The sequence below is a fragment of the Pseudophryne corroboree genome, chromosome 4, assembly GCF_028390025.1.
Source record: "Pseudophryne corroboree isolate aPseCor3 chromosome 4, aPseCor3.hap2, whole genome shotgun sequence".
NCBI lineage: Eukaryota > Metazoa > Chordata > Amphibia > Anura > Myobatrachidae > Pseudophryne > Pseudophryne corroboree.
In genome coordinates, this window is record NC_086447.1 from 158,449,815 (window position 1) to 158,475,453 (window position 25,639).

The 25,639-nt window shown below is 47.4% G+C and overlaps 1 protein-coding gene across 3 annotated transcripts in view; it reads right to left on the reverse strand.

Moving 5' to 3' along the window:
* Positions 1–25,639, reverse strand: part of PPP2R3A (protein phosphatase 2 regulatory subunit B''alpha) — a 411,391-nt gene that overhangs the window by 21,618 nt on the left and 364,134 nt on the right. For all 3 annotated transcript variants that reach the window (XM_063915513.1, XM_063915514.1, XM_063915515.1), the window contains 9 exons: positions 23,477–23,579; positions 23,166–23,240; positions 22,875–22,961; positions 21,129–21,285; positions 4,463–4,511; positions 2,909–2,998; positions 1,572–1,747; positions 507–625; positions 86–192 (listed from right to left, as the gene is read on the reverse strand). In XM_063915513.1, the coding sequence (XP_063771583.1) occupies positions 86–192; positions 507–625; positions 1,572–1,747; positions 2,909–2,998; positions 4,463–4,511; positions 21,129–21,285; positions 22,875–22,961; positions 23,166–23,240; positions 23,477–23,579 (963 nt within the window). The remainder of the gene's footprint in view (positions 1–85; positions 193–506; positions 626–1,571; positions 1,748–2,908; positions 2,999–4,462; positions 4,512–21,128; positions 21,286–22,874; positions 22,962–23,165; positions 23,241–23,476; positions 23,580–25,639) is intronic.

Below are 25,639 nucleotides of genomic sequence, written 5' to 3' on the forward strand. Positions count from 1 at the left end.
AAAAGTAGACACAGAAGGAGCCTATTAAAAGTTTTGTCCAAGATTCTTTACAAGCGCTCTAGAAGCGCCAGTGCCAGGGACTCACCCCTCTTGTAAGTGTTCTGTGGCAGATTCCTCTGCAACCAGGATCTCATACTCTTCAGCTGCATATCTGTCCCAGTCTGACGGTTCTGGGGTTTCACTGTCAATGTCCTGCAGAGAGATCAGGGAAACGCTGTCACGGGGCCATGGTATTATCTATTACGTGACTGCTGCAACTAGATTTCTCTTACCGGAGTAATGCTCCAGAGTACACAATGGCTATTTGTTACAGGAGACCGCTTATTTCCCCACATATTATGGTAAATGATAGAGGCTGTGCCTCAGTGGGAATGGTATGCTGCTCGTACCTACAGTAATTATATTCTCAGTTTATTAAGCCACCAGTGAAGTACAGGGAAGTGGTGATCCCATCATCACAGTCTAACAGTTCAATAAGAGAATAAAATGAGATCGGCTGCCGGTACCTTCTGCACTGCAAAGGGATCTCTCTGTTCATGGTCCAGATACTTCTCAAGGTTAAAGCAGGTGTCATAAAATATATGAGCCATTCGACATTGTTTCAGGTCTCTCAGCGTTATCCGACCTGAGGGGAAGACACAATGGTCAGCGACAGGTACGAGCACTTCCTAGCAGTGATCTGTGTACCTGTAAACAGCAGCTCATTCTCTGAGCACTCTGTGCACGTAGTGTGGATTCTGGGACTTGTAACCAGTGATAGCATCAGGTGGCGGGAACACGATACCCATTAGACCAGAAAGAGTCATTTCTATTACTTCCCTGGTGATGCCATTATTCCATGCACACAAGCTGATTATAGCAGAGAGGAGTATGGTAAACAGGACCTGAACAATATACTGCACACAGGTGCGCCCTGTTCCTTAGTCAGTATGGAAGGGACATATACCATAGAGATGAATGACTATAGCTACCTGCAGCCCAGTGTTTTGCTGAGTGTATGGGCCTTTATTCCTGTGTATTTGTTGTACACACATTGCTGAATCTTCTTAGTTGGAGATTTGTGTCTGGGCGTCTCTGATACTTCCCAGGTCTCTGTGCACAGCATAGAGAATACTGGGTGTAGTATGGTATGCCGGCGGTTGGGCTCCTGGTGACCTGCATACCGGCGCCGGAGTCCCGACCACCGGCATACCGACAGCTGGGAGAGCGTAAATGAGCCCCTTGCGGGCTCGCTGCGCTCGCCACGCTATCTATTCTCCCTCCAGGGAGGTCGTGGACCCCCAAGAGGGAGAAGAAGTGTCGATATGCCGGTGGTCGGGATTTCGGCACCGGTATGCTGGTCACCGGGAGCCCAACCGCCGGCAAAGTGAAGACCACCCGAGAATGCCTGCACCTTGTTTCTACTCACAAAGATCAGTGGTAGATCAAGGATCGAGACAGCAGTGTGACCACAAGGGGGAGCCCTATCTTCCTGTGTACTGCTTACAAATGGTACATTTTATTAGTTACTGTTTATGTAAAGAAGGTGGTGGTGGTTATAGTGTGGTGGTGGTGACACTAGTCATCCATACCTTCCACTTCTGGCTTCACCAGGTCTAATAGCTGACATAACAGGTCCTGGAAGGGCAACGGCTCGATGCCCATAGTCTCCATCTTCTCGCACTGCTCTTCATAGAAATACTCCAGTTCATACATGGATAATACCCCGTCTCCATCCAAGTCCATGCAGCGGAACCAGTACTCAATGCTAGGGGAGGCAACACAGTGCAATGTTGGAGCAGTGAAGAAAGACACCATTCATTCTTAGCTGTATGCCCACAAACTACATACACGTTTCTAACTATAGAGACATCAGTATTACTAGCTGTGTACATTTAATGCATGCAATGTACTCATGCACAGAGCACACACGATAGGTTATCAATGTCCAGACCAACGCAGCGGAGATACGATTGTTTGGGAGTGCAGTGCTGCATGTTTGTGTATTATACGCAGTGGCTCCTATCCTTGGGTGGTTGGGAGTCTGTAAATGTGAATGTGCGGGATCATGATGTGTCAGCTGCAGCCCCTAGAAGCCGGGTAGGGCTGCTGTAATAGCAGGGCTGTGGCTGGCCACTGGAAGCGCTCTCGGCTATCACACACCTCACACTGGGGCTGCCTGTCCAGCATGTGACTAGCAGAAAGCGCTTCCAATAGGAAACAGTCACTCACATAAGGGAACATTTGTGAAATTAGCAAGTGAATGCAAACAGATCGTGGTGAGAAGTCTAACCCTAAGTGTCCTCTCCCGAAGCCTAATCCTAACACTAAGCTTAGGCATCTGTTGGCATTGTGACTCTGATCTGCAGGGATCCTGACTGCAGCCCGTACATAGGGGTTTATTCAGCATCAGTTTTGCTAAAATCACAAATCTGCTACGGTTTAAAATCATATCCTGGGGGCCGCCCAGCACAGGGAAAGACCACCCAGCATGTGTAGTGCCGTACTGCGATCGCATTTTAAATACGCACTGGCACCATGTTTCCAGTCACAGGAAACGCATGCCATTACACGCCTGCGTTTCCTTCACCACTCCCCACTAATGCCGCTCCCGAAGGCTCGCTGCCTGCCAATCACTGTGATCGTATCGTATCACATTGCGAAAAGCCGCGCATGTTCAATACGAATACTGCGCATGCACAGATGGCCGATAATCAGTCATTTGCGATTTAGAAGTTTTTACAACTGCTTCTGAATAACCCCCATAAACCATATAGTTTGCTTAAAAATGTTTTACCATTTACTACCAGAAGATGGCACTCACACACCTTTCACTCTGTCTGTAAATGCCTAAGAAACTCAGCATCTCACCACTGGATGGCAAGTTTGTGTGTTTTGGGGTCACTAATCTTGGAATTTAGCATATTACCTGGTTGGGATTTTCTTGTCCTCTTCCGATATCAGGAACCACACAAACTCAGCATAGCTCATCCTCCCTTCCCTCTGGACGGCATTCCCTCTGTGAACAGACACAAGACATAAATTACTGGAAGGGAGTAAGACACATTTCCACCCTCGTTTGTGATGCCTCTGAATGCAAATCGGGGGAAATACACAGGATTTGGTAACAATTGGGCACTTTGACAGTATTTCCAACTAGGAGAAATCTTTTCATCCAACTTAAGACATTGGTTTTAATAAGAAAAGGGTTGGGAATACCGCACAGGGTTAACGGAGTTATAAAAAATAATAATAAATAAAATATTGTCTCCGAGAAAAGCCGACAATTTAGACAGTAGTCTAAAATTTATCACCTTCTACCATGAGTTTAATATCTATGGGTAGACAAATGGTGATTGTCAGCGGTGCTCCCAAAGGTCCAAACGTATTTGAAATAGAAAGAGAAAGCTAGAAAAAAGTGACCTTGGTTGGGAGCACTCACTCCCGAAGAGTAACTTGAAATTCTTGATGTATATATGAGTAATAATGTAACAATGAAGTATTTAAAACTTAACTTTTAATATGTCTATATAAGAAATGGGGTACACAATTTAGAATTGCAAAAAAACTTGCATGAATAATAAATGGATGGCTCTAACTTTTATGAGCCACACTTAAAGAATGAGTCTGCGAACATATTGATGGATTACTACTATGGTAATTCAGTGTCTGGCAAGCATAAGCCCATCTTCCCGTGGAGTCAGCACAAGCCCCAACTAGGAGAAATCTTTTCATCCAACTTAAGACATTGGTTTTAATGCCAGCTTGGAGATGCCGATTGTAGATGCTGGCATCCGAGATAAGCATTAATACAGGGCTTTGTGCCCATAACGGGTGGCTATTGCCGGGCACGGCCGCCATACAATCAGTATTCTAATAACAAAGCACTAATAAGCCCTGCATTCATTTAGATTTCCTCATGGCGAGGAGCCCTGGAGAATAGGGCCACACGGGTGACAGCATCATGTCATATCCATTCTCCCATGTTGCACTGAACAGTATATTATTATTATTGGTTATATAGTGCCACCAAGAGAATATTTGTCATTCATTATCAGTTCCTGCCCTATTGGGGCTTAGTTTAAGTTCCCTGACATAGTGCACGCAGACCCCTACCCCTCACTAGGGCTAATTCTATCAGAATCCAATAAACCTACCAGTATGTTTTTTTGGGGTGCGAGAGGAAACCCACGCAAACACAGGTGATACATAGAAATATCATGTGAATGTGGCCCTGGTCAGGAATTCCGAAGCAGTTATGCTATCCACTACACCACCATGCTGATCTTGCCCCTGAATCTCTTTAGCATGGAGAGTTGCAAAAGTAATCCCTGATTTCCATATTCTCCATGCAGCTCAGGGAGAATAATACTGATCCACTGCATGCAATATAATTACCACTGAATGAAAATAATAAGTAAAAGCGTATGTCACACATCACACCCAGTCACACAGAAGCCAGCGGGCAGCGTTCATATCCTACCGTGTAACCGCTCCAGAAAATATCCTCTCAATTATTCTGTGTGAAGAGGCTGAAATGAATAAAAAGTCACTAATTATAAATGAAGTACAAATACTACAAAGTGACAATATTACCAGAGAGGGGAAGCCAGCTCTGGCTGGCACTGTGCGTGAGACAATCAGCAACCATCTGTAATTACTGTACAAAGGTCCAGGGGATTTGTTCCAGGGAATTGTTATCTTATGGCTAATATGGCGGCACAGGTGCATGTATACACTGGTACCATTGTGCATGATGGTGCTTATAGTACTACAAGAGTCAGCATGCAACATCTGTCATTGGTTATCAATGCATGATAGCACTTGTCATGTTAAATAACTTATTGTTACATTTTTACACAGGTTTCCCTGGCAACGGTGTCCAACATTCAGTGGTACCAGGAGTGGTCTAGTGCTTGTTAGTGTTGGTTTGATACACTCATTTGGTATGCCCTCCCCCCAAAAAAGGAAGCAAAAAATAGGATTTTAAATACCTACTGGTAAATCCTTTTCTCGTAGTCTGTAGAGGATGCTGGGGTCCACATTAGTACCATGGGGTATAGACAGGTCCACTAGGAGCCATAGGCACTTTAAGACTTTGATAGTGTGGGCTGGCTCCTCCCTCTAAGACCCTTCTACCAGACACAGTCTAAGAAACTGTGCCCGAGGAGACGGATATACTTTGAGAGAAAGATAGAAAAGATAGTGGTGAGAATCCGAACCAGCACACACACAACTAGAGGAAAGCCAAGCTAACCAAACTTCAAACCAGGAACAGCAACAGCTGAACCAACAATACTTAACCAAGTAACAGTGCAGGAATAAATGAAGCACTGGGCGGGCGCCTAGTATCCTCTACGGACTACAAGAAAAGGATTTACCAGTAGGTAATTAAAATCCTATTTTCTCTTGCGTCCTAGAGGATACTGGGGTCCACCCAAGTACCATGGGGATGTACCAAAGCTCCCAAACCGGGTGGGAGAGTGCTGAGGTCCCTGCAAAACCGGTTGACCAAACTGAAGGTCCTCAGAGGACAAAGTATCGAACTTGTAGAACTTAGCAAACGTGTTCGAACCACTCTGGGCAGCTGCCCAGGAAGAACCCACCGACCTAGTAGAGTGTGCCTGTTCAGATCTTGAAACCGGCAAGCCTGCCGTACAATAAGCATGCTGGATAGTAAGTCTAATCCAGCGAGCAATAGACTGCTTTGAAGCAGGACACCCAATTTTATTGGGATCATAGAGAACAAACAGAGAGTCAGATTTTTTGTGACGAGCTGTCCGCTTCACATAGATCTTCAAAGCCCTCACAACATCCAAGGACTTTGAAGTAACAGAGGTGTCGGTAAACCACCGGAAACCACAATAGGTTGGATTATATGAAATGCAGAAAGAAATTGCTGACGAGTTCTGAGCTCGGCTCTATCTTCATGAAAAATCAAATAGGGGCTCTTGTGAAACAATGCCCCCAGCTCCAACACACGTCTTGCTGAAACCAAGGCCAACAGTGTGACGGTCTTCCACGTAAGAAAGTTTTTTACGTCAACCTCCTGTAAAGGCTCAAACCATTCCGAGTGCAGGAACTGCAACACCACGTTGAGATCCCAAGGTGCCGTAGGAGGCACAAAGGGCGGTTGGATGTGCAGAATACCCTTCAAAATTGTCTGAACCTCAGGGAGAGAAGCCAATTATTTCTGGAAGAAAATGGATTAGGCCGAAATCTGGACTTTTAAGGAGCCCAAACGTAGGCTCACATCCACACCAGACTGCAGAAAAAAGGAGGAAACGACCCAGTTGAAAATCAACCGCAGGAAATTTCTTCTGCTCACACCAAGACACGTATCTTTTCCAAATAGGGTGGTAATGTTTAGACGTTACCCCCTTTCTAGCTTGGATCAAGGTTCAATAACCCTATCCGGGATCCCTTTCTGGGCTAAAATTTGACGCTCAACCTCCATACCGTCAAACGTAGCCGTGGTAAGTCTTGAGAGACGAACGGCCCCTGTTGTAGAAGATCCTCGCGAAGAGGTAGAGGCCACAGGTCCTCTAGGAGCATCTCCAGTAGACCCGCGCGCCAAGCCCTTCTTGGCCAGTCCGGCGCAATGAGAATTGCTTGAACATTTTCCCTTTTTATTCTTTTGAGAATTTTTGGGATCAATGGAAGTGGTGGAAACACATACACCATCTGGTAGACCCAAGGTGTCACCAGAGCATCCACCACCACTGCTTGTGGGTCTCTCGACTTGGAACACCACTTGAGCTTTTTGTTGAGACGAGATGACATCCTGTCGAATTGTGGCATTCCCCACCGACGTGTCAAGCACCCAAACACCTCCGGGTGAAGGCCCCACCCTCCTGGGTGGAGGTCGTATCTGCTGAGGAAGTCTGCTTTCCAGTTGTCTACTCCCGGAATGAAGATTGCCGACAACGCCACAGCGTATCCTTCCGCCCAGAGGAGAATCCTTGAAACCTCTGACATTGCTGCTCTGCTCTTCGTTCCTCCCTGTCGGTTTATGTACGTTACCGCCGTCACATTGTCCAACTGAATCTGAATGGCGTGATCTTGAAGATGTGATGCCTGTAGAAGGGTGTTGTATATGGCCCTTAGTTCCAGAATGTTGATTGGAAGGATGGTCTCCTGACTTGACCATTTTCCTTTGCACTGTTCCCCTTCGGTGACTCTCCCAAACCTCTGAGGCTCGCGTCTGTGGTTAGTAGAATCCAATTTTGAATCCCGAACCTTCGGCCCTTGGTCAGGTGAGAAGTCTGAACCACAGAAGAGAAATCCTGGCTTTAGGCGACAGACGGATTCTCTGGTGCATGTGAAGATGTGATCCGGACCACTTGTCCAACAGATCCAGCTGGAAGGACCTTGCGTGAAACCTTCCGTATTGTAGAGCCTCGTAAGAGGCTACCATCTTCCCCAGGAGGCGAATGCATAGATGCAAAGATATCCAGGTTGGTTTTAGAACATCCCGTACCATCGACTGGATTACCAATTCCTTGTCTAAAGGAAGGAATACCTTCTGTACCTCCGTATCCAGTATCATTCACAAGAACGGAAGCCTCCGTGTTGGTTCCAGATGAGATTTTGGTAGATTCAGAATCCACTTGTGATCCTGGAGTAGTCGGGTTGATAGGGCAATGTTGTCCAACAACCTCTCCCTGGATGGCGCTTTTATCAGCAGATCGTCCAGGTACGGTATAATGGGGGTAATTCCAAGTTGATCGCAGCAGGATTTTTTTTAGCAGTTGGGCAAAACCATGTGCACTGCAGGGGAGGCAGATATAACATGTGCAGAAAGAGTTAGATTTTGGTGGGTTATTTTATTTCTGTGCAGGGTAAATACTGGCTGCTTTATTTTTACACTGCAAATTAGATTGCAGATTGAACACACCACACCCAATCTGCCTCCCCTGCAGTGCACATGGGCCCTCATTCCGAGTTGTTCGCTCGCTGCTGATTTTAGCAGAATTGCTAATAGGCTAAAATCCGGCAGTTCTGCGCATGCGTATGCATTTCAGTGCGCACGCGCTAAGCAAATTTTCACAAAACTATGCTATTTTACTCACAGGCGAACGAAGCTTTTCAATCGCTCTGCTGATTGACAGAAAGTGGGAGTTTCTGGGCGGAAACTGGACGTTTTCAGGGATTGTGCTAAAAAACGCAGGCGTGCCAGCTAAAAACGCAGGAGTGTCTGGATAAACGGAGGAGTGGCTGTTCGGACGTTGGGCGTGTTTGTGACGTCAAACCAGGAGCTAAACGGACTGAGGTGATCGCAATCTAGGAGTAGGTCTGGAGCTACTCAGAAACTGCAAGAAAATTGCTTTCGTTAGCAATTCTGCTAATATTAGCAGAATTGCTAATCTTTCGTTAGCAATTGCTAATCTTTCGTTAGCAATTCTGCTATGCTAAAATACACTCCCAGAGGGCGGCGGCTTTGTGTTTGCATTTCTGCTAAAAGTAGCTAGCGAGCGAACAACTCGGAATGAGGGCCATGGTTTTGCCCAACTGCGATCAACTTGGAATTACCCCCAATGTTCACTCCTTGTTTGCGGAGAAGAAACATCATCTCTGCCAATACCTTGGTGAACACGCTTGGTGCCGTGGAGAGGCCAAATGGCAGGTCCTGTAACTGGTATTGACAGTCCTGTAATGCAAACCTTAGATAAGCCTGATGAGGCGGCCAAATCGGAATATGAAGGTGCGCATCCTTGATATCCAGAGACACCAAGAATTCCCCTTCCTCCAGACCTGAGATCACCGCTCTCAGAGACTCCATCTTGAACTTGAACACCCGTAAGTACGGGTTCAACGACTTGAGGTTTAAAATGGGCCTTACCGAACCGGCCAGTTTCGGTGCCACAAACAGGTTGGAATAATAACCCTGGTTTTGCAGTTGAAGTGGAACTGGAACAATGACCTGAGTCTGTACCAGTCTGAGAATTACTTTCTGTAAAGTCATACTTGCTTCTTGAGAAGCTGGTAAGCCTGATTTGAAGACTCTGTGAGGTGGGAGTGTGACAGATGCAGCCAGGCCAGCGTCACGTCACTTATTTTTTGGCCAGCCTGTTCCTGCATTCAGTATGTAAGTCCAAGATGCAGGATGTTACTGAGTGTGACCCTCTATGGCCACTGCCTGCATGCTCAATAGAGTGGTGTATCCCCTACTATTGTGGACATTAACAGGACAATATATGGTTAAATGCTGAACCTGTCATCTACTATATGTATTCAGGTAATTGTCCCTCTTTTTATATGGTTGTGCCCCTCAGGCAATATCTTTCTAGACCTGATTTGCTCCCTACAAAATGCCTATGACACGTATATGTGTGATTGTATTGTATTGCACTAATGGGTGTAAGTGCTTGTTGTCAGGTGTGTGCCCAGCCAGGTAAGCGGTCTAGGACATCTGGCTGTGTGATAAACAGGAAGTGCAGGGCTGACCCCTCTCTGTCGCAGCCCCTTCACAGGAAACAGAAGTCAGCTGAAGGGCCTCTGAAATCACAAATGACTACACGGGGTTAATCGTGACTCATTTCACTATACCAATGTGAACTACCCCCTCATCAGCATAATTACCTGTCCTTTCTTCTAACAGGGCTCTATCTAGACTTAGTGACTCCAAAGCCACAGAGGGTCCCCTGGTGTCCCTGGACACTTAAATATTAGGATTGAAAATCCCACCAATCAGGACACCCTGCCGTGAGCAAAGCAGCATAGGAGTTTAGGAGGTTTCAAAAGGGCCCGCAGAGAGATTGGAGTCTGAGACACTGGTATGGGAACTGAATCTCTATTCATCAGGTCATCCACAGACTGTCTTAAGTATTGCGTCTCTTTCTCATTCTGGGATAATTTATTAGAAATATTCGAGATCATCCCTTTTAGAGAATCCAACCATGCTGGTTCGGATCCACTAGCCTGAGAATGAGTACTATCCTGAGTACATTGTAGTGATCCCCCTGGGGAAGAAAAACACTCTGCACTGCATGAAACATACTCCTTAGACATTGTAATGTGTGGTGTACACACACACACACACACACACACACACACACACACACACACACACACACACACACACACGAAAAGGTAAGCTCAGTTAACCCACACAGACCCCTTCAAGGGAGACACAGAGTAAGATGGAGCCAGCCACACAGCGCCCTTCTTGCTAAAGCTTAAGCCTAGCTGGGTCGCAGACTAAGTACCCTTAATAGGGTTTCAGTACTCTTATACTGCTTCCCCCCCTTGCTCTGACCCCCTGGTACCGCTGAGGTAATCTGGAGTCCTTGTGGAGGAGCTGTGCTTCTCTAGCAGTCTGTTCAGTGAGAGCTGCAGAGGGAAAATGGTGCTGGTGAGCCGCTGGATCCACTCATAGTGAAGCCCCGCCTCCTTAATGGCACGCGGTCTTCCTGGTTTTTTATACTGGCTGAGGTTTATAATGTGGTTTACAGTGGGTTAGAACCCCTGCAAGCTGCTGCCAGTGTGGGTATTTTGTATTTTAAGGCTTCAGCTCGCCCCTCACAGCGGAACACACATAGTATGCCTCTGAAACCTGGAGCCGCAGCCTGCCTGCCAGCATTGCGTCTCCATACTCTTATGCCGCCATTACCGCCAGCGACCCGCTAACCGGTACGCCGGCTATCTACTCACCACTCTTCTCACTTCTGACTCTGTTAGGGGTGGCGGCGTGCTGCGGGAATGTACCTCGCCGTGGTGGGGCTTGCGAATAGTTCCCTCAGGAGCTCAGTGTCCTGTCAGCGGGGAACGGGACCATTAACCCTATGGGAGGTTGGGCCGTCCTCCCCCTAAGTCCCACGAAGCAGGCAGTCTGGTGCCAACCAGATCTGCCTGAAAATAACAAACAGAAAAAATAAGAATTTACTTACCGATAATTCTATTTCTCGTAGTCCGTAGTGGATGCTGGGGACTCCGTCAGGACCATGGGGGATTAGCGGCTCCGCAGGAGACAGGGCACAAAAGTAAAAGCTTTAGGACTAGGTGGTGTGCACTGGCTCCTCCCCCTATGACCCTCCTCCAAGCCTCAGTTAGGATACTGTGCCCGGACGAGCGTACACAATAAGGAAAGATTTTGAATCCCGGGTAAGACTCATACCAGCCACACCAATCACACTGTACAACTTGTGATCTGAACCCAGTTAACAGCATGCTAACAGAGGAGCCTCTGAAAAGATGGCTCACAACAATAATAACCCGATTTTTGTAACAATAACTATGTACAAGTATTGCAGACAATCCGCACTTGGGATGGGCGCCCAGCATCCACTACGGACTACGAGAAATAGAATTATCGGTAAGTAAATTCTTATTTTCTCTGACGTCCTAAGTGGATGCTGGGGACTCCGTCAGGACCATGGGGATTATACCAAAGCTCCCAAACGGGCGGGAGAGTGCGGATGACTCTGCAGCACCGAATGAGAGAACTCCAGGTCCTCCTCAGCCAGGGTATCAAATTTGTAGAATTTTGCAAACGTGTTTGCCCCTGACCAAGTAGCAGCTCGGCAAAGTTGTAAAGCCGAGACCCCTCGGGCAGCCGCCCAAGATGAGCCCACCTTCCTTGTGGAATGGGCATTTACAGATTTTGGCTGTGGCAGGCCTGCCACAGAATGTGCAAGCTGAATTGTACTACAAATCCAACGAGCAATCGTCTGCTTAGAAGCAGGAGCACCCAGCTTGTTGGGTGCATACAGGATAAACAGCGAGTCAGTTTTCCTGACTCCAGCCGTCCTGGAAATATATTTTTTTAGGGCCCTGACAACGTCTAGCAACTTGGAGTCCTCCAAGTCCCTAGTAGCCGCAGGCACCACAATAGGTTGGTTCAGGTGAAACGCTGACACCACCTTAAGGGAGAAACTGGGGACGAGTCCGCAGTTCTGCCCTGTCCGAATGGAAAATCAGATATGGGCTTTTGTGAGACAAAGCCGCCAATTCTGACACTCGCCTGGCCGAAGCCAGGGCCAACAGCATGGTCACTTTCCATGTGAGATATTTCAAATCCACAGATTTGAGCGGTTCAAACCAATGTGATTTGAGGAATCCCAGAACTACGTTGAGATGCCACGGTGCCACTGGAGGCACAAAAGGGGGTTGTATATGCAGTACTCCCTTGACGAATGTCTGGACTTCAGGAACTGAAGCCAATTCTTTCTGGAAGAAAATCGACAGGGCCGAAATTTGAACCTTAATGGACCCCAATTTGAGGCCCATAGACACTCCTGTTCGCAGGAAATGCAGGAATCGACCGAGTTGAAATTCCTCCGTGGGGGCCTTCCTGGCCTCACACCACGCAACATATTTTCGCCAAATGCGGTGATAATGTTGTGCGGTCACCTCCTTCCTGGCTTTGACCAGGGTAGGTATGACCTCTTCCGGAATGCCTTTTTCCCTTAGGATCCGGCGTTCAACCGCCATGCCGTCAAACGCAGCCGCGGTAAGTCTTGGAACAGACAGGGTCCTTGCTGAAGCAAGTCCCTTCTTAACGGCAGAGGCCATGGGTCCTCTGTGAGCATCTCTTGAAGTTCCGGGTACCAAGTCCTCCTTGGCCAATCCGGAGCCACGAGTATAGTTCTTACTCCTCTCCGTCTTATAATTCTCAGTACCTTGGGTATGAGAGGAAGAGGAGGGAACACATACACTGACTGGTACACCCACGGTGTTACCAGAGCGTCCACAGCTATTGCCTGAGGGTCCCTTGACCTGGCGCAATACCTGTCCAGTTTTTTGTTGAGACGGGACGCCATCATGTCCACCTTTGGTTTTTCCCAATGGTTCACAATCATGTGGAAGACTTCCGTGTGAAGTCCCCACTCTCCCGGGAGGAGGTCGTGCCTGCTGAGGAAGTCTGCTTCCCAGTTGTCCACTCCCGGAATGAACACTGCTGACAGTGCTATCACATGATTTTCCGCCCAGCGAAGAATCCTTGCAGCTTCTGCCATTGCCCTCCTGCTTCTTGTGCCGCCCTGTCTGTTTACGTGGGCGACTGCCGTGATGTTGTCCGACTGGATCAGCACCGGCTGACCTTGAAGCAGAGGTCTTGCTAGGCATAGAGCATTGTAAATTGCCCTTAGCTCCAGTATATTTATGTGGAGAGAAGTCTCTAGACTTGACCACGTTCCCTGGAAATTTCTTCCCTGTGTGACTGCTCCCCAGCCTCTCAGGCTGGCATCCGTGGTCACCAGGATCCAATCCTGAATGCCGAATCTGCGGCCCTCTAGTAGATGAGCACTCTGCAGCCACCACAGAAGAGACACCCTTGTCCTCGGAGACAGGGTTATCCGCTGATGCATCTGAAGATGCGATCCGGACCATTTGTCCAGCAGATCCCACTGAAAAGTTCTTGCGTGAAATCTGCCGAATGGAATCGCTTCGTAAGAAGCCACCATTTTTCCCAGGACCCTTGTGCAATGATGCACTGACACTTTTCCTGGTTTTAGGAGGTTCCTGACTAGCTCGGATAACTCCCTGGCTTTCTCCTCCGGGAGAAACACCTTTTTCTGGACTGTGTCCAGAATCATCCCTAGGAACAGCAGACGTGTCGTCGGGATAAGCTGCGATTTTGGAATATTTAGAATCCACCCGTGCTGTTGTAGCAGTACCCGAGATAGTGCTACTCCGACCTCCAACTGTTCCCTGGACTTTGCCCTTATCAGGAGATCGTCCAAGTAAGGGATAATTAAGACGCCTTTTCTTCGAAGAAGAATCATCATTTCGGCCATTACCTTGGTAAAGACCCGGGGTGCCGTGGACAATCCAAACGGCAGCGTCTGAAACTGATAATGACAGTTCTGTACTACGAACCTGAGGTACCCTTGGTGAGAAGGGCAAATTGGGACATGAAGGTAAGCATCCTTGATGTCCAGGGACACCATATAGTCCCCTTCTTCCAGGTTCGCTATCACTGCTCTGAGTGACTCCATCTTGAATTTGAACCTTTGTATGTAAGTGTTGAAAGATTTCAGATTTAGAATAGGTCTCACCGAGCCGTCTGGCTTCGGTACCACAAATAGTGTGGAATAATTATTATTATTATTATTATCCTTTATTTATATGGCGCCACAAGGGTTCCGCAGCGCCCGATTACAGAGTACAAATGCACATAAAAAATAGGAAAACAGTGACTTACAGTTGAATACAATATAGGACAAGTACAGGGCAGCTAAGCATAACTACACCAGTAAACATAGAGATAAGTTCCAGGTGGTCAAAAAACTGTGGGATCTGGGCGGTTGAGGATTATTAAAGTAAGAAAAGTATAAGCACATGAGGGAAGAGGGCCCTACTCGTGAGAGCTTACATTCTAAGCCCTTTCCCTGTTGTAGGAGGGGTACTTTGATTATCACCTGCTGGGAATACAGCTTGTGAATTGCTTCCAATACTGCCTCCCTGTTGGAGGGAGACGTTGGTAAAGCAGACTTCAGGAACCTGCGAGGGGGAGACGTCTCGAATTCCAATCTGTACCCCTGGGATACTACCTGTAGGATCCAGGGGTCCACTTGCGAGTGAGCCCACTGCGCGCTGAAACTCTTGAGACGACCCCCCACCGCACCTGAGTCCGCTTGTAAGGCCCCAGCGTCATGCTGAGGACTTGGCAGAAGCGGTGGAGGGCTTCTGTTCCTGGGAAGAGGCTGTCTGCTGCAGTCTTTTTCCCTTTCCTCTACCCCGGGGCAGATATGACTGGCCTTTTGCCCGCTTGCCCTTATGGGGACGAAAGGACTGAGGCTGAAAAGACGGTGTCTTTTTCTGCTGAGAGGTGAGTTGGGGTAAAAAGGTGGATTTTCCAGCTGTTGCCGTGGCCACCAGGTCCGAAAGACCGACCCCAAATAACTCCTCCCCTTTATACGGCAATACTTCCATATGCCGTTTGGAATCCGCATCACCTGACCACTGTCGTGTCCATAAACATCTTCTGGCAGAAATGGACATCGCACTTACTCTTGATGCCAGGGTGCAAATATCCCTCTGTGCATCACGCATATATAGAAACGCATCTTTTAAACGCTCTATAGTTAATAAAATACTGTCCCTGTCCAGGGTATCAATATTTTCAGTCAGGGACTCCGACCACGCCACCCCAGCGCTGCACATCCAGGCTGAGGCAATCGCTGGTCGCAGTATAACACCAGTATGTGTGTATATACTTTTTAGGACATTTTCCAGCTTCCTATCAACTGGCTCCTTGAGGGCGGCCGTATCAGGAGACGGTAACGCCACTTGTTTTGATAAGCGTGTGAGTGCCTTATCCACCCTAGGGGGTGTTTCCCAACGCGCCCTAACTTCTGGCGGAAAGGGTATAATGCCAATAATTTCTTAGATATCAGCAATTTTTTATCGGGGGTATCATCACACACTTCATTTAATTCTTCTGATTCAGGAAAAACTACGGGTAGTTTTTTCACACCCCACATAATACCCTTTTTTGTGGTACTTGTAGTATCAGAAATATGCAAAGCCTCCTTCATTGCCGTGATCATGTAACGTGTGGCCCTACTGGAAAATACGTTTGTTTCTTCACCGTCGACACTGGAGTCAGTGTCCGTGTCTGTGTCGACCGACTGAGGTAAAGGGCGCTTTAGAGCCCCTGACGGTGTTTGAGACGCCTGGACAGGCACTAACTGACTTGCCGGCTGTCTCATGTCGTCAACAGTTTTTTGTAAAGTGCTGACACTATCACGTAATTCCTTAAATAAGACCATCCAGTCAGGTGTTGACTCCCTAGGGGGTGACATCACTAATACAGGCAATTGCTCCGCCTCCACACCATTTTCCTCCTCATACATGTCGACACACGCGTACCGACACACAGCACACACACAGGGAATGCTCTGATAGAGGACAGGACCCCACTAGCCCTTTGGGGAGACAGAGGGAGAGTTTGCCAGCACACACCAGAGCGCTATATATGTATAGGGACAACCTTATAAATAAGTGTTTCTCCCTTATAGCTGCTATGTTTTTATATGCCAAATTAGTGCCCCCCCCTCTCTTTTTTACCCTGTTTCTGTAGTGCAGGACTGCAGGGGAGAGTCAGGGAGACGTCCTTCCAGCGGAGCTGTGAGGGAAAATGGCGCTTGTGTGCTGAGGAGATAGGCTCCGCCCCCTTCACGGCGGCCTTTCTCCCGCTTTTTATGAGGTAAAATGGCAGGGGTTAAATACATCCATATAGTCCAGGAGCTATATGTGATGTATTTTTTACCATAAATAGTGTTTTCATTGCGTCTCAGGGCGCCCCCCCCCAGCGCCCTGCACCCTCAGTGACCGGAGTGTGAAGTGTGCTGAGAGCAATGGCGCACAGCTGCAGTGCTGTGCGCTACCTTTCTTGAAGACAAGATGCCTTCTGCCGCCGATTTCTGGACCTCTTCACTCTTCTGGCTCTGTAAGGGGGCCGGCGGCGCGGCTCCGGGACCCATCCATGGCTGGGCCTGTGATCGTCCCTCTGGAGCTAATGTCCAGTAGCCAAGAAGCCCAATCCACTCTGCACGCAGGTGAGTTCGCTTCTTCTCCCCTTAGTCCCTCGATGCAGTGAGCCTGTTGCCAGCAGGACTCACTGAAAAAAAAACAAACAAAAAAAAAACAACCTAAGTCTATACTTTTATTCTAAGCAGCTCAGGAGAGCTACCTAGATTGCACCCTTCTCGGCCGGGCACAAAAACCTAACTGAGGCTTGGAGGAGGGTCATAGGGGGAGGAGCCAGTGCACACCACCTAGTCCTAAAGCTTTTACTTTTGTGCCCTGTCTCCTGCGGAGCCGCTAATCCCCCATGGTCCTGACGGAGTCCCCAGCATCCACTAAGGACGTCAGAGAAATAAATGCAGAAAACTCTTCAGGAGCTTCCCTAAGCGTGAACGGCTCCTCCGGGCACATTTTCTAAACAGAGTCTGGCAGGAGGGGCACAGAGGGAGGAGCCAGTCCACACTATCAAAGTCTTAAAGTGCCCATGGCTCCTAGTGGGCCCGTCTATACCCCAAGGTACTAATGTGGACCTCAGTATCCTCTAGGACATAAGAGAAAGCACCATACGGTATAACAAAAATAGCAATATACTAAAAGATCTCATATCACCAAATAAACCAGTAGCCCCTCATTATCTATACTGTAAGTAGAGAGAAACGCCAAGGCTGGTGCCACACTTGCAGTTGTGAGGGCTGCCTTTATCCAGGTACAGAAATGCAGCTACCGGAGCAAAAGGATTACTCAGGGCATGTAGTACACTGGAAGCTGAAGTGGCACTCATGTGGCATGGAAACCATGTTTTCCATTTACCTACTGGGTGTATTATCCTGCCTGGAAAAGAATTCTGGAGTGACACATGCCAAACCAAAATTAAATCTATTGATAAGCCATGAACACTGGCTTTAAGGTAAAGGTATTTCACAGCATTGCATCCAAACTGAATGTACATTGTTACATGGGAAGAGCTGCCTCCATACAGAATGTACATTGTTACAAGGGAAGAGCTGCCTCCATACAGAATGTACAATGTTACATGGGAAGAGCTGCCTCCATACAGAATGTACAGTGTTACATGGGAAGGGCTGCCTCCATACTGAATGTACAGTGTTACATGAGAAGAGCTGCTTCCATACTGAATGTACAGTGTTACATGGGAAGAGCTGCCTCCATACTGAATGTACAGTGTTACATGGGAAGAGCTGCCTCCATACAGAATGTACAGTGTTACATGGGAAGGGTTGCCTCCATACTGAATGTACAATGTTACATGGGAAGGGCTGTCTCCATACTGAATGTACAGCGTTACATGGGAAGGGCTGCCTCCATACTGAATGTACAATGTTACATGGGAAGAGCTGCCTCCATACTGAATGTACAGCGTTACATGGGAAGGGTTGCCTCCATACAGAATGTACAGCGTTACATGGGAAGGGCTGACTCCATACTGAATGTACAGTGTTACATGGGAGGGGCTGACTCCATACTGAATGTACAATGTTACATGGGAAGGGCTGTCTCCATACTGAATGTACAGCGTTACATGGGAAGGGTTGCCTCCATACAGAATGTACAATGTTACATGGGAAGTGCTGCCTCCATACTGAATGTACAATGTTACATGGGAAGAGCTGCCTCCATACAGAATGTACAGTGTTACATGGGAAGGGCTGACTCCATACTGAATGTACAATGTTACATGGGAAGAGCTGCCTCCATACAGAATGTACAGTGTTACATGGGAAGAGCTGCCTCCATACTGAATGTACAATGTTACATGGGAAGGGCTGTCTCCATACTGAATGTACAGCGTTACATGGGAAGGGCTGCCTCCATACTGAATGTACAATGTTACATGGGAAGAGCTGCCTCCATACTGAATGTACAGCGTTACATGGGAAGGGTTGCCTCCATACAGAATGTACAATGTTACATGGGAAGGGCTGTCTCCATACTGAATGTACAGTGTTACATGGGAAGGGCTGACTCCATACTGAATGTACAATGTTACATGGGAAGGGCTAACTCCATACAGAATGTACAATGTTACATGGGAAGGGCTGCCTCCATACTGAATGTACAATGTTACATGGGAAGGGCTGCCTCCATACTGAATGTACAATGTTACATGGGAAGGGCTGTCTCCATACTGAATGTACAATGTTACATGGGAAGGGCTGCCTCCATACTGAATGTACAGCGTTACATGGGAAGGGCTGTCTCCATACTGAATGTACAGCGTTACATGGGAAGGGCTGTCTCCATACTGAATGTACAGCGTTACATGGGAAGGGCTGCCTCCATACAGAATGTACAGCGTTACATGGGAAGGGCTGACTCCATACTGAATGTACAGTGTTACATGGGAAGGGCTGACTCCATACTGAATGTACAATGTTACATGGGAAGGGCTGCCTCCATACTGAATGTACAGCGTTACATGGGAAGGGCTGTCTCCATACTGAATGTACAATGTTACATGGGAAGAGCTGCCTCCATACAGAATGTACAGCGTTACATGGGAAGGGCTGCCTCCATACTGAATGTACAATGTTACATGGGAAGGGCTGTCTCCATACTGAATGTACAGCGTTACATGGGAAGGGCTGCCTCCATACTGAATGTACAATGTTACATGGGAAGGGCTGTCTCCATACTGAATGTACAGCGTTACATGGGAAGGGCTGTCTCCATACTGAATGTACAGCGTTACATGGGAAGGGCTGTCTCCATACAGAATGTACAATGTTACATGGGAAGAGCTGCCTCCATACAGAATGTACAATGTTACATGGGAAGAGCTGCCTCCATACTGAATGTACAATGTTACATGGGAAGAGCTGCCTCCATACAGAATGTACAGTGTTACATGGGAAGAGCTGCCTCCATACAGAATGTACAATGTTACATGGGAAGAGCTGCCTCCATACAGAATGTACAATGTTACATGGGAAGAGCTGCCTCCATACTGAATGTACAATGTTACATGGGAAGAGCTGCCTCCATACAGAATGTACAGTGTTACATGGGAAGGGCTGCCTCCATACTGAATGTACAATGTTACATGGGAAGGGCTGCCTCCATACTGAATGTACAATGTTACATGGGAAGGGCTGTCTCCATACTGAATGTACAGCGTTACATGGGAAGGGCTGTCTCCATACTGAATGTACAATGTTACATGGGAAGAGCTGCCTCCATACAGAATGTACAGTGTTACATGGGAAGGGCTGCCTCCATACTGAATGTACAATGTTACATGGGAAGGGCTGACTCCATACTGAATGTACAATGTTACATGGGAAGGGCTGTCTCCATACTGAATGTACAGCGTTACATGGGAAGGGTTGCCTCCATACAGAATGTACAATGTTACATGGGAAAAGCTGCCTCCATACTGAATGTACAATGTTACATGGGAAGAGCTGCCTCCATACAGAATGTACAGTGTTACATGGGAAGGGCTGCCTCCATACTGAATGTACAATGTTACATGGGAAGGGCTGCCTCCATACTGAATGTACAGCGTTACATGGGAAGGGTTGCCTCCATACAGAATGTACAATGTTACATGGGAAGGGCTGTCTCCATACAGAATGTACAATGTTACATGGGAAGGGCTGTCTCCATACAGAATGTACAGTGTTACATGGGAAGGGCTGACTCCATACTGAATGTACAATGTTACATGGGAAGGGCTGTCTCCATACTGAATGTACAGCGTTACATGGGAAGGGTTGCCTCCATACAGAATGTACAATGTTACATGGGAAGAGCTGCCTCCATACTGAATGTACAATGTTACATGGGAAGGGCTGTCTCCATACTGAATGTACAGCGTTACATGGGAAGGGCTGCCTCCATACAGAATGTACAGCGTTACATGGTAAGGGTCGCCACCATACAGAATGTACAGTGTTACATGGTAAGGGTCGCCACCATACAGAATGTACAGCGTTACATGGGAAGGGCTGCCTCCATAATGAATGTACAGCGTTACATGGTAAGGGTCGCCACCATACAGAATGTACAGCGTTACATGGTAAGGGTCGCCACCATACAGAATGTACAGCGTTACATGGTAAGGGTCGCCACCATACAGAATGTACAGCATTACATGGTAAGGGTCGCCACCATACAGAATGTACAGTGTTACATGGTAAGGGTCGCCACCATACAGAATGTACAATGTTACATGGGAAGGGCTGCCTCCATACTGAATGTACAATGTTACATGGGAAGGACTGCCTCCATAGACACTGTGCGCATGCTAAGCAGATCAGCGAGACACCGGAGCCTCCCAATTGCCCCCCTTACCCCCCGTGACACTGCGGCCCGCGGGAGGGACAGTCCCAGAAAAAGTTGACTGTCCCGCGAAAATCGGGACAGTTGGGACGTACAGTGTTACATGGGAAGGGCTGCCTCCATACTGATTGTAGTGTACAAGGGAAGGTGGCTGCCCCCACCCTGAATGTAGTGTACAAGGGAAAGGGGGGGCTGCTTCCACCCTTTGTGTTGTATACAAGGGAAGATGCTTCCTCCACTCTGAATGTAGTGTTACAAGGGAAGTGCTGCATCCATACTGATTGTATAGTGTAACATGAGAAGCTCTGCTTTACTGAATATAGAATGTGTTAAGGGAAGAGCTATGTCCTCAGTAAGCTCTATGTAATTCCACTCACCATGGTCATTATATCTAGCCAGGTCTTTCTGGTCAATGTACAGGTCATGGTCAGTGTCCAGTTCCCAGAACTTGCAGTAGATGACGTAGAAGTGTTCATAGGAGAAGTAATCTGTCACCTGGTTAATGTCATCTTCTTCCTCCAGCAGAGCCAGTGTCTGAAAAATAAATGTACAATAGACCTGTAAAGTCACACTGCTGCTTGACAGCCGGCAAACTGAAGACCCCCCTTATTTCTATACCGCTCCTTATAACTGGCACCGCAGTGGCTTGGCTCTTGGCTTCACCAATGAAGATAGCATTCAGAGCCAGTCAGCAATATGGACGTTATTAGCAATAAGTAGTAATATTAGTTAGCAATATTCTATTGTCACTGACCCCTGCCGGCCACACACAGTAAGTCAATGTCACTAGAGCCAATTCTCAGTTCAGCGATCAGCAGCTGTTGTAGAGGCATCGCTGACTCCTATGCCTCCTAATCGCCCAATATTTTTTCTTCAGGCTTTTTTCACTTTAGATCAGAAGCACAATTTGTGCTGCACCAGCCTGCAGCATTTATAGAGACAGCTGCCCTGTCTGAATATTTTGTTATATTAATATTTCTTGGAACTCATGCAGAAGCTTTACTTTACTTCTGATTTAAATAGGACCTGCACGGTCAATAAAAAAAGAAAAACAGATACATATGAGTGGTAATGGTCGGCACTAGGACTCTTCCAGTTTGGTTACACCTGTAGTAGTTCTAACACACACCTACAAACAACCGGGGGAGGGTTGGGTTTAGGCTGCGGGCAGGGGAGGTGTTAGGCTGTGGGGAGAGAGGGTTAGGGGGAGGGAGAAGATTAGGGTTAGCTGCCTCCTGCGCCCATGTCAGGATTTCAAACAGTCGGGATGCTGGTGTCAGTATTCTGACTGCCGGTATCCCGTACCCAACCCGTCATGTTCCTCAAACCATTCCTGAATAATATTTGCAGTGTGGCAGGAGCACATTATACTGCTGAAATAGGCCACTGCCATCAGGGAATACTGTTGTCATGAAGGGGTGTACTTGGCAGGGCCGGTCCTGGGGCTCTGTGCGCCCCGGGCGGCAATAGGGGGCGTGGCTTCGTACAGGGGGCTTGGTCATTTACGCCCCCTGTACAGACTGAAATGATGTGCGGTGCACGATGACGTCATCGCGCACCGCACAGCAAAGGTCCTCTCCACGAAGGGAAACTAGACACGTAGCGTCTAGTTCCCTTCGTGTAGAGGACCTTTGCTGTGCGCGATGACGTCATTGCGCACCGCACAGTAAAGGACCTCTCCACGAAGGGAAAGTAGACGCGTACACGCCTAGTTTCCCTTCACAGCGGCAGCGGGGGGGGGGGGGGGGGGGCAGCGGCCAGCGGCAGCGGGGTGCACACAGCAGCAGCGGATCTTGCCCTGGTGCGGCGCCCTCCGGAAGGCGCCCTGCGCCCTCCGGAAGGCGGCGCCCCGGGCAAAAGTCCTGCTTGCCCGTGGCAAGATCCGCTACTGGTACTTGGTCTGCAACAAAGGTTAGGTACAGTAGGTGGTACGTGACAAAGCTACTTTTGATAAAATCTAATATTTAGTAATAACTAGAACACATAAAACAAATCTCTTATGCCCAGGAAATGTGTGTTTTGTTTTTTTGTTAATAATTACAGAAAAACGTACTCTGCAAATACACATGAAACTATAAGTTAAATAATGATAAATATAATTTAGAAATATAATAGACTTCTACCTGCAGGAAATTACTTCTGCGTAGCTCGGTGGGAGTGATTCTGCCAGACCATGACCTGTTCACAGTGTAGAATATTCTCTGAATAACCTGCAGGTGTAAGAAGGAAAGGCACACATTACAGCTGATGACAGATAACCAGAGGGCTCCCAGACCTCCCGTGTTTTCTAGCTACAAGATAAGGGCTTTATATTAATAAATGCATCCCTTGCGATGACCCTGGCATGTACTTACAGTAATTGTTTTGCATACTTCATAATTACCATATAGAAATAACATAATAAATGTACGCACCGTAGTGATGTACCGGGAGTGAAATTCTGGCGCCTCCTTCAGAAAGGTTAATCCAGGGTGTGTGTCCACTATGTCCTGAAAGAACACAAATGAATAAAAAAAAAAAAATTATACCTAGTTTTTATTTTATTTTATCTGATTAGGACATGTAAAGTAATATACATCCTAATTATTACACACGTGATCTACTTTATTGATTCTCTGGAACCGGCTGCCGGGATCCGAACCAATAGCATGTGTCTCTGGTGTCTGTTTGCTGTGATCTAGAAAGTGATTGGCTCATGATCTAGGATTAGGTGCAGGGTCCTTACCTGGAGCAGGGGGATGAAGTCTTCTTGCTCTAAGTAACTGCAACCTGGTTTTGCTAAAAGGTAAATGAATTTGGAAGTATCGTCGTGGCAGTTCTGTAGCAACCTGCAAAAGGAGTAAAATCCTGTACCCATCACACTAACACCATATGCAACGCTACACGAAACTAAACATCAGAAACACAGTAATACTTATGTCTATTAGAATCATAGATTTTCACATCAAGTGCTTCCATGTTTCTCCCCTATATTAAATATATTAAATACTAAATGTCCCCAATAACAAAACAGAATTTTAGGTACCTCTCCCCCATATCCTCCTGGGTGGCTGAGCACTCTCTGAAGCTCAACATGTACAAAACTGAACTCATCATCTTCCCCCCATACAGAGCAACACCCTCGACCAATATCTCTATCACTGTTGACAACACCATCATCTCCCCCGTTCCCCAACTCCGCTGCTTGGGCGTCACTCTTGACTCCTCCCTCTCCTTTGCACCCCACATCCAAACTCTGGCACAATCCTGTCGGTTCCAGCTACGCAACATTGCTCGTATCAGGCCATTTCTCACTCCATCGCTACTTACATCTAAGCTGTATTAAGGGGGTCATTACGAGTTGTTCGCTATACTGCGATTAGTCGCTAACTGCGCATGCGCAAGGTACGCAGAGCGCATGCGGAGTTATTTTACTAAAAACTTAGCTGTTTTGCTGTAGCGTCTGGCGCTTTTCAGTCTGTTCGGTAAATGATTGACAGGAAAGGGGCGTTTCTGGGTGGTAACTCAGCGTTTTCCCGGCGTTGGCTAAAAAACGCAGGCGTGTCAGGCAAAAACGCAGGAGTGTCTGGAGAAACGGGGGAGTGGCTGGCCGAACGCAGGGCGTGTTTGTGACATCAAACCAGGAACTAAATGGACTGAGCTGATCGCAATCTGTGAGTAGGTCTGCAGCTACTCAGAAACTGCAAAGAATTATTTATTCGCTATTCTGCTAATCTTTAGTTCGCAATTCTGCTATGCTAAGATACGCTCCCAGAGGGTGGCGGCCTAGCGTGTGCAATGCTGCTAAAACCAGCTAGCGAGCGAACAACTCGGAATGACCCCCTATGTCTTGAGAATTGTGGTGCTCTTTGTTACCTGCACTCCATTTCTGTTATTTATGTACTGTAATGCTAAGTTTTGTCTCCCTGTACTGTCCTTTGTACGGCGCTGCGAAACAGTTGTGGCGCCTTATAAATAAAATGTAATTAATAATACCAGTACCAGGGAAATCTGTGTAAAAATTACCTAAATGGGTAATATGACAGAACGGTGAAGAAGCAGCTTGTGTATTACGTATATTTATAATTAGAAAAATAAAAGGGGGGAGAATTTTTTTTTTTTACTAGATTTAGCTTTGTTTGGTGTTTTGCTTAGCCTGCTATTACAGCCAGCAGAGGGCACTTTTACTGCTGTCGAGGAGTTTAACCAGTGGCAGAAACAGACTAAAGTGCTCTTGATGTACAGTGCCATGCTCTGCTATAGTTATGATACGGGGAAGCAGTCGGCATCCCGACGGTTGATATACAGACGCCGGGATCCCGAAGGAGGACACAATCCCAGCGTCTTGATAGACGCTGTACGGGATACCGGCGTCACAATACAGACAGCCGGCATCCCGATTGTCCTGACAGCAGGATGAACTGCTGTTCTGCCATGCAGAGGGGGGGTTGGAGTTTAGGGTTAGAGTCCGGAGAGTAAGGGTTAGGCACACAACAGGGGAGGTTAGGGTTAGGCAGCGGGGAAGGAATGGTTAGACACCACAGGGGACGGTTAGGTTTAGGCACTTACAAGGTAGGGTTAGGGGCAGAGAAGGGTTAGGGCAGTTTAGAGGGAGCTGACGGTATTCTGACCGCCGTCATCCCGTGATATTCTGACCGCCATCTTCCGGTCCATCGGGAAATCATACTGAACCCATTATACGTTCTCTATGCAAGCAGGGTTTATTTTTACTCTCTTAAATGTCTGATAAAATACATGGCCTATGTTATAGAGAGACTCTTTCATTGCAGCAGTGGTTCTAATAAGTGGGGGCTGCTATGTGGAGAGCTCTGCAGATCAGGAAACGGAAACACGACTGGCCTAGACATAGTGCAGCAACTGACCCTGCTTTTCAGAAACAAACAGACAT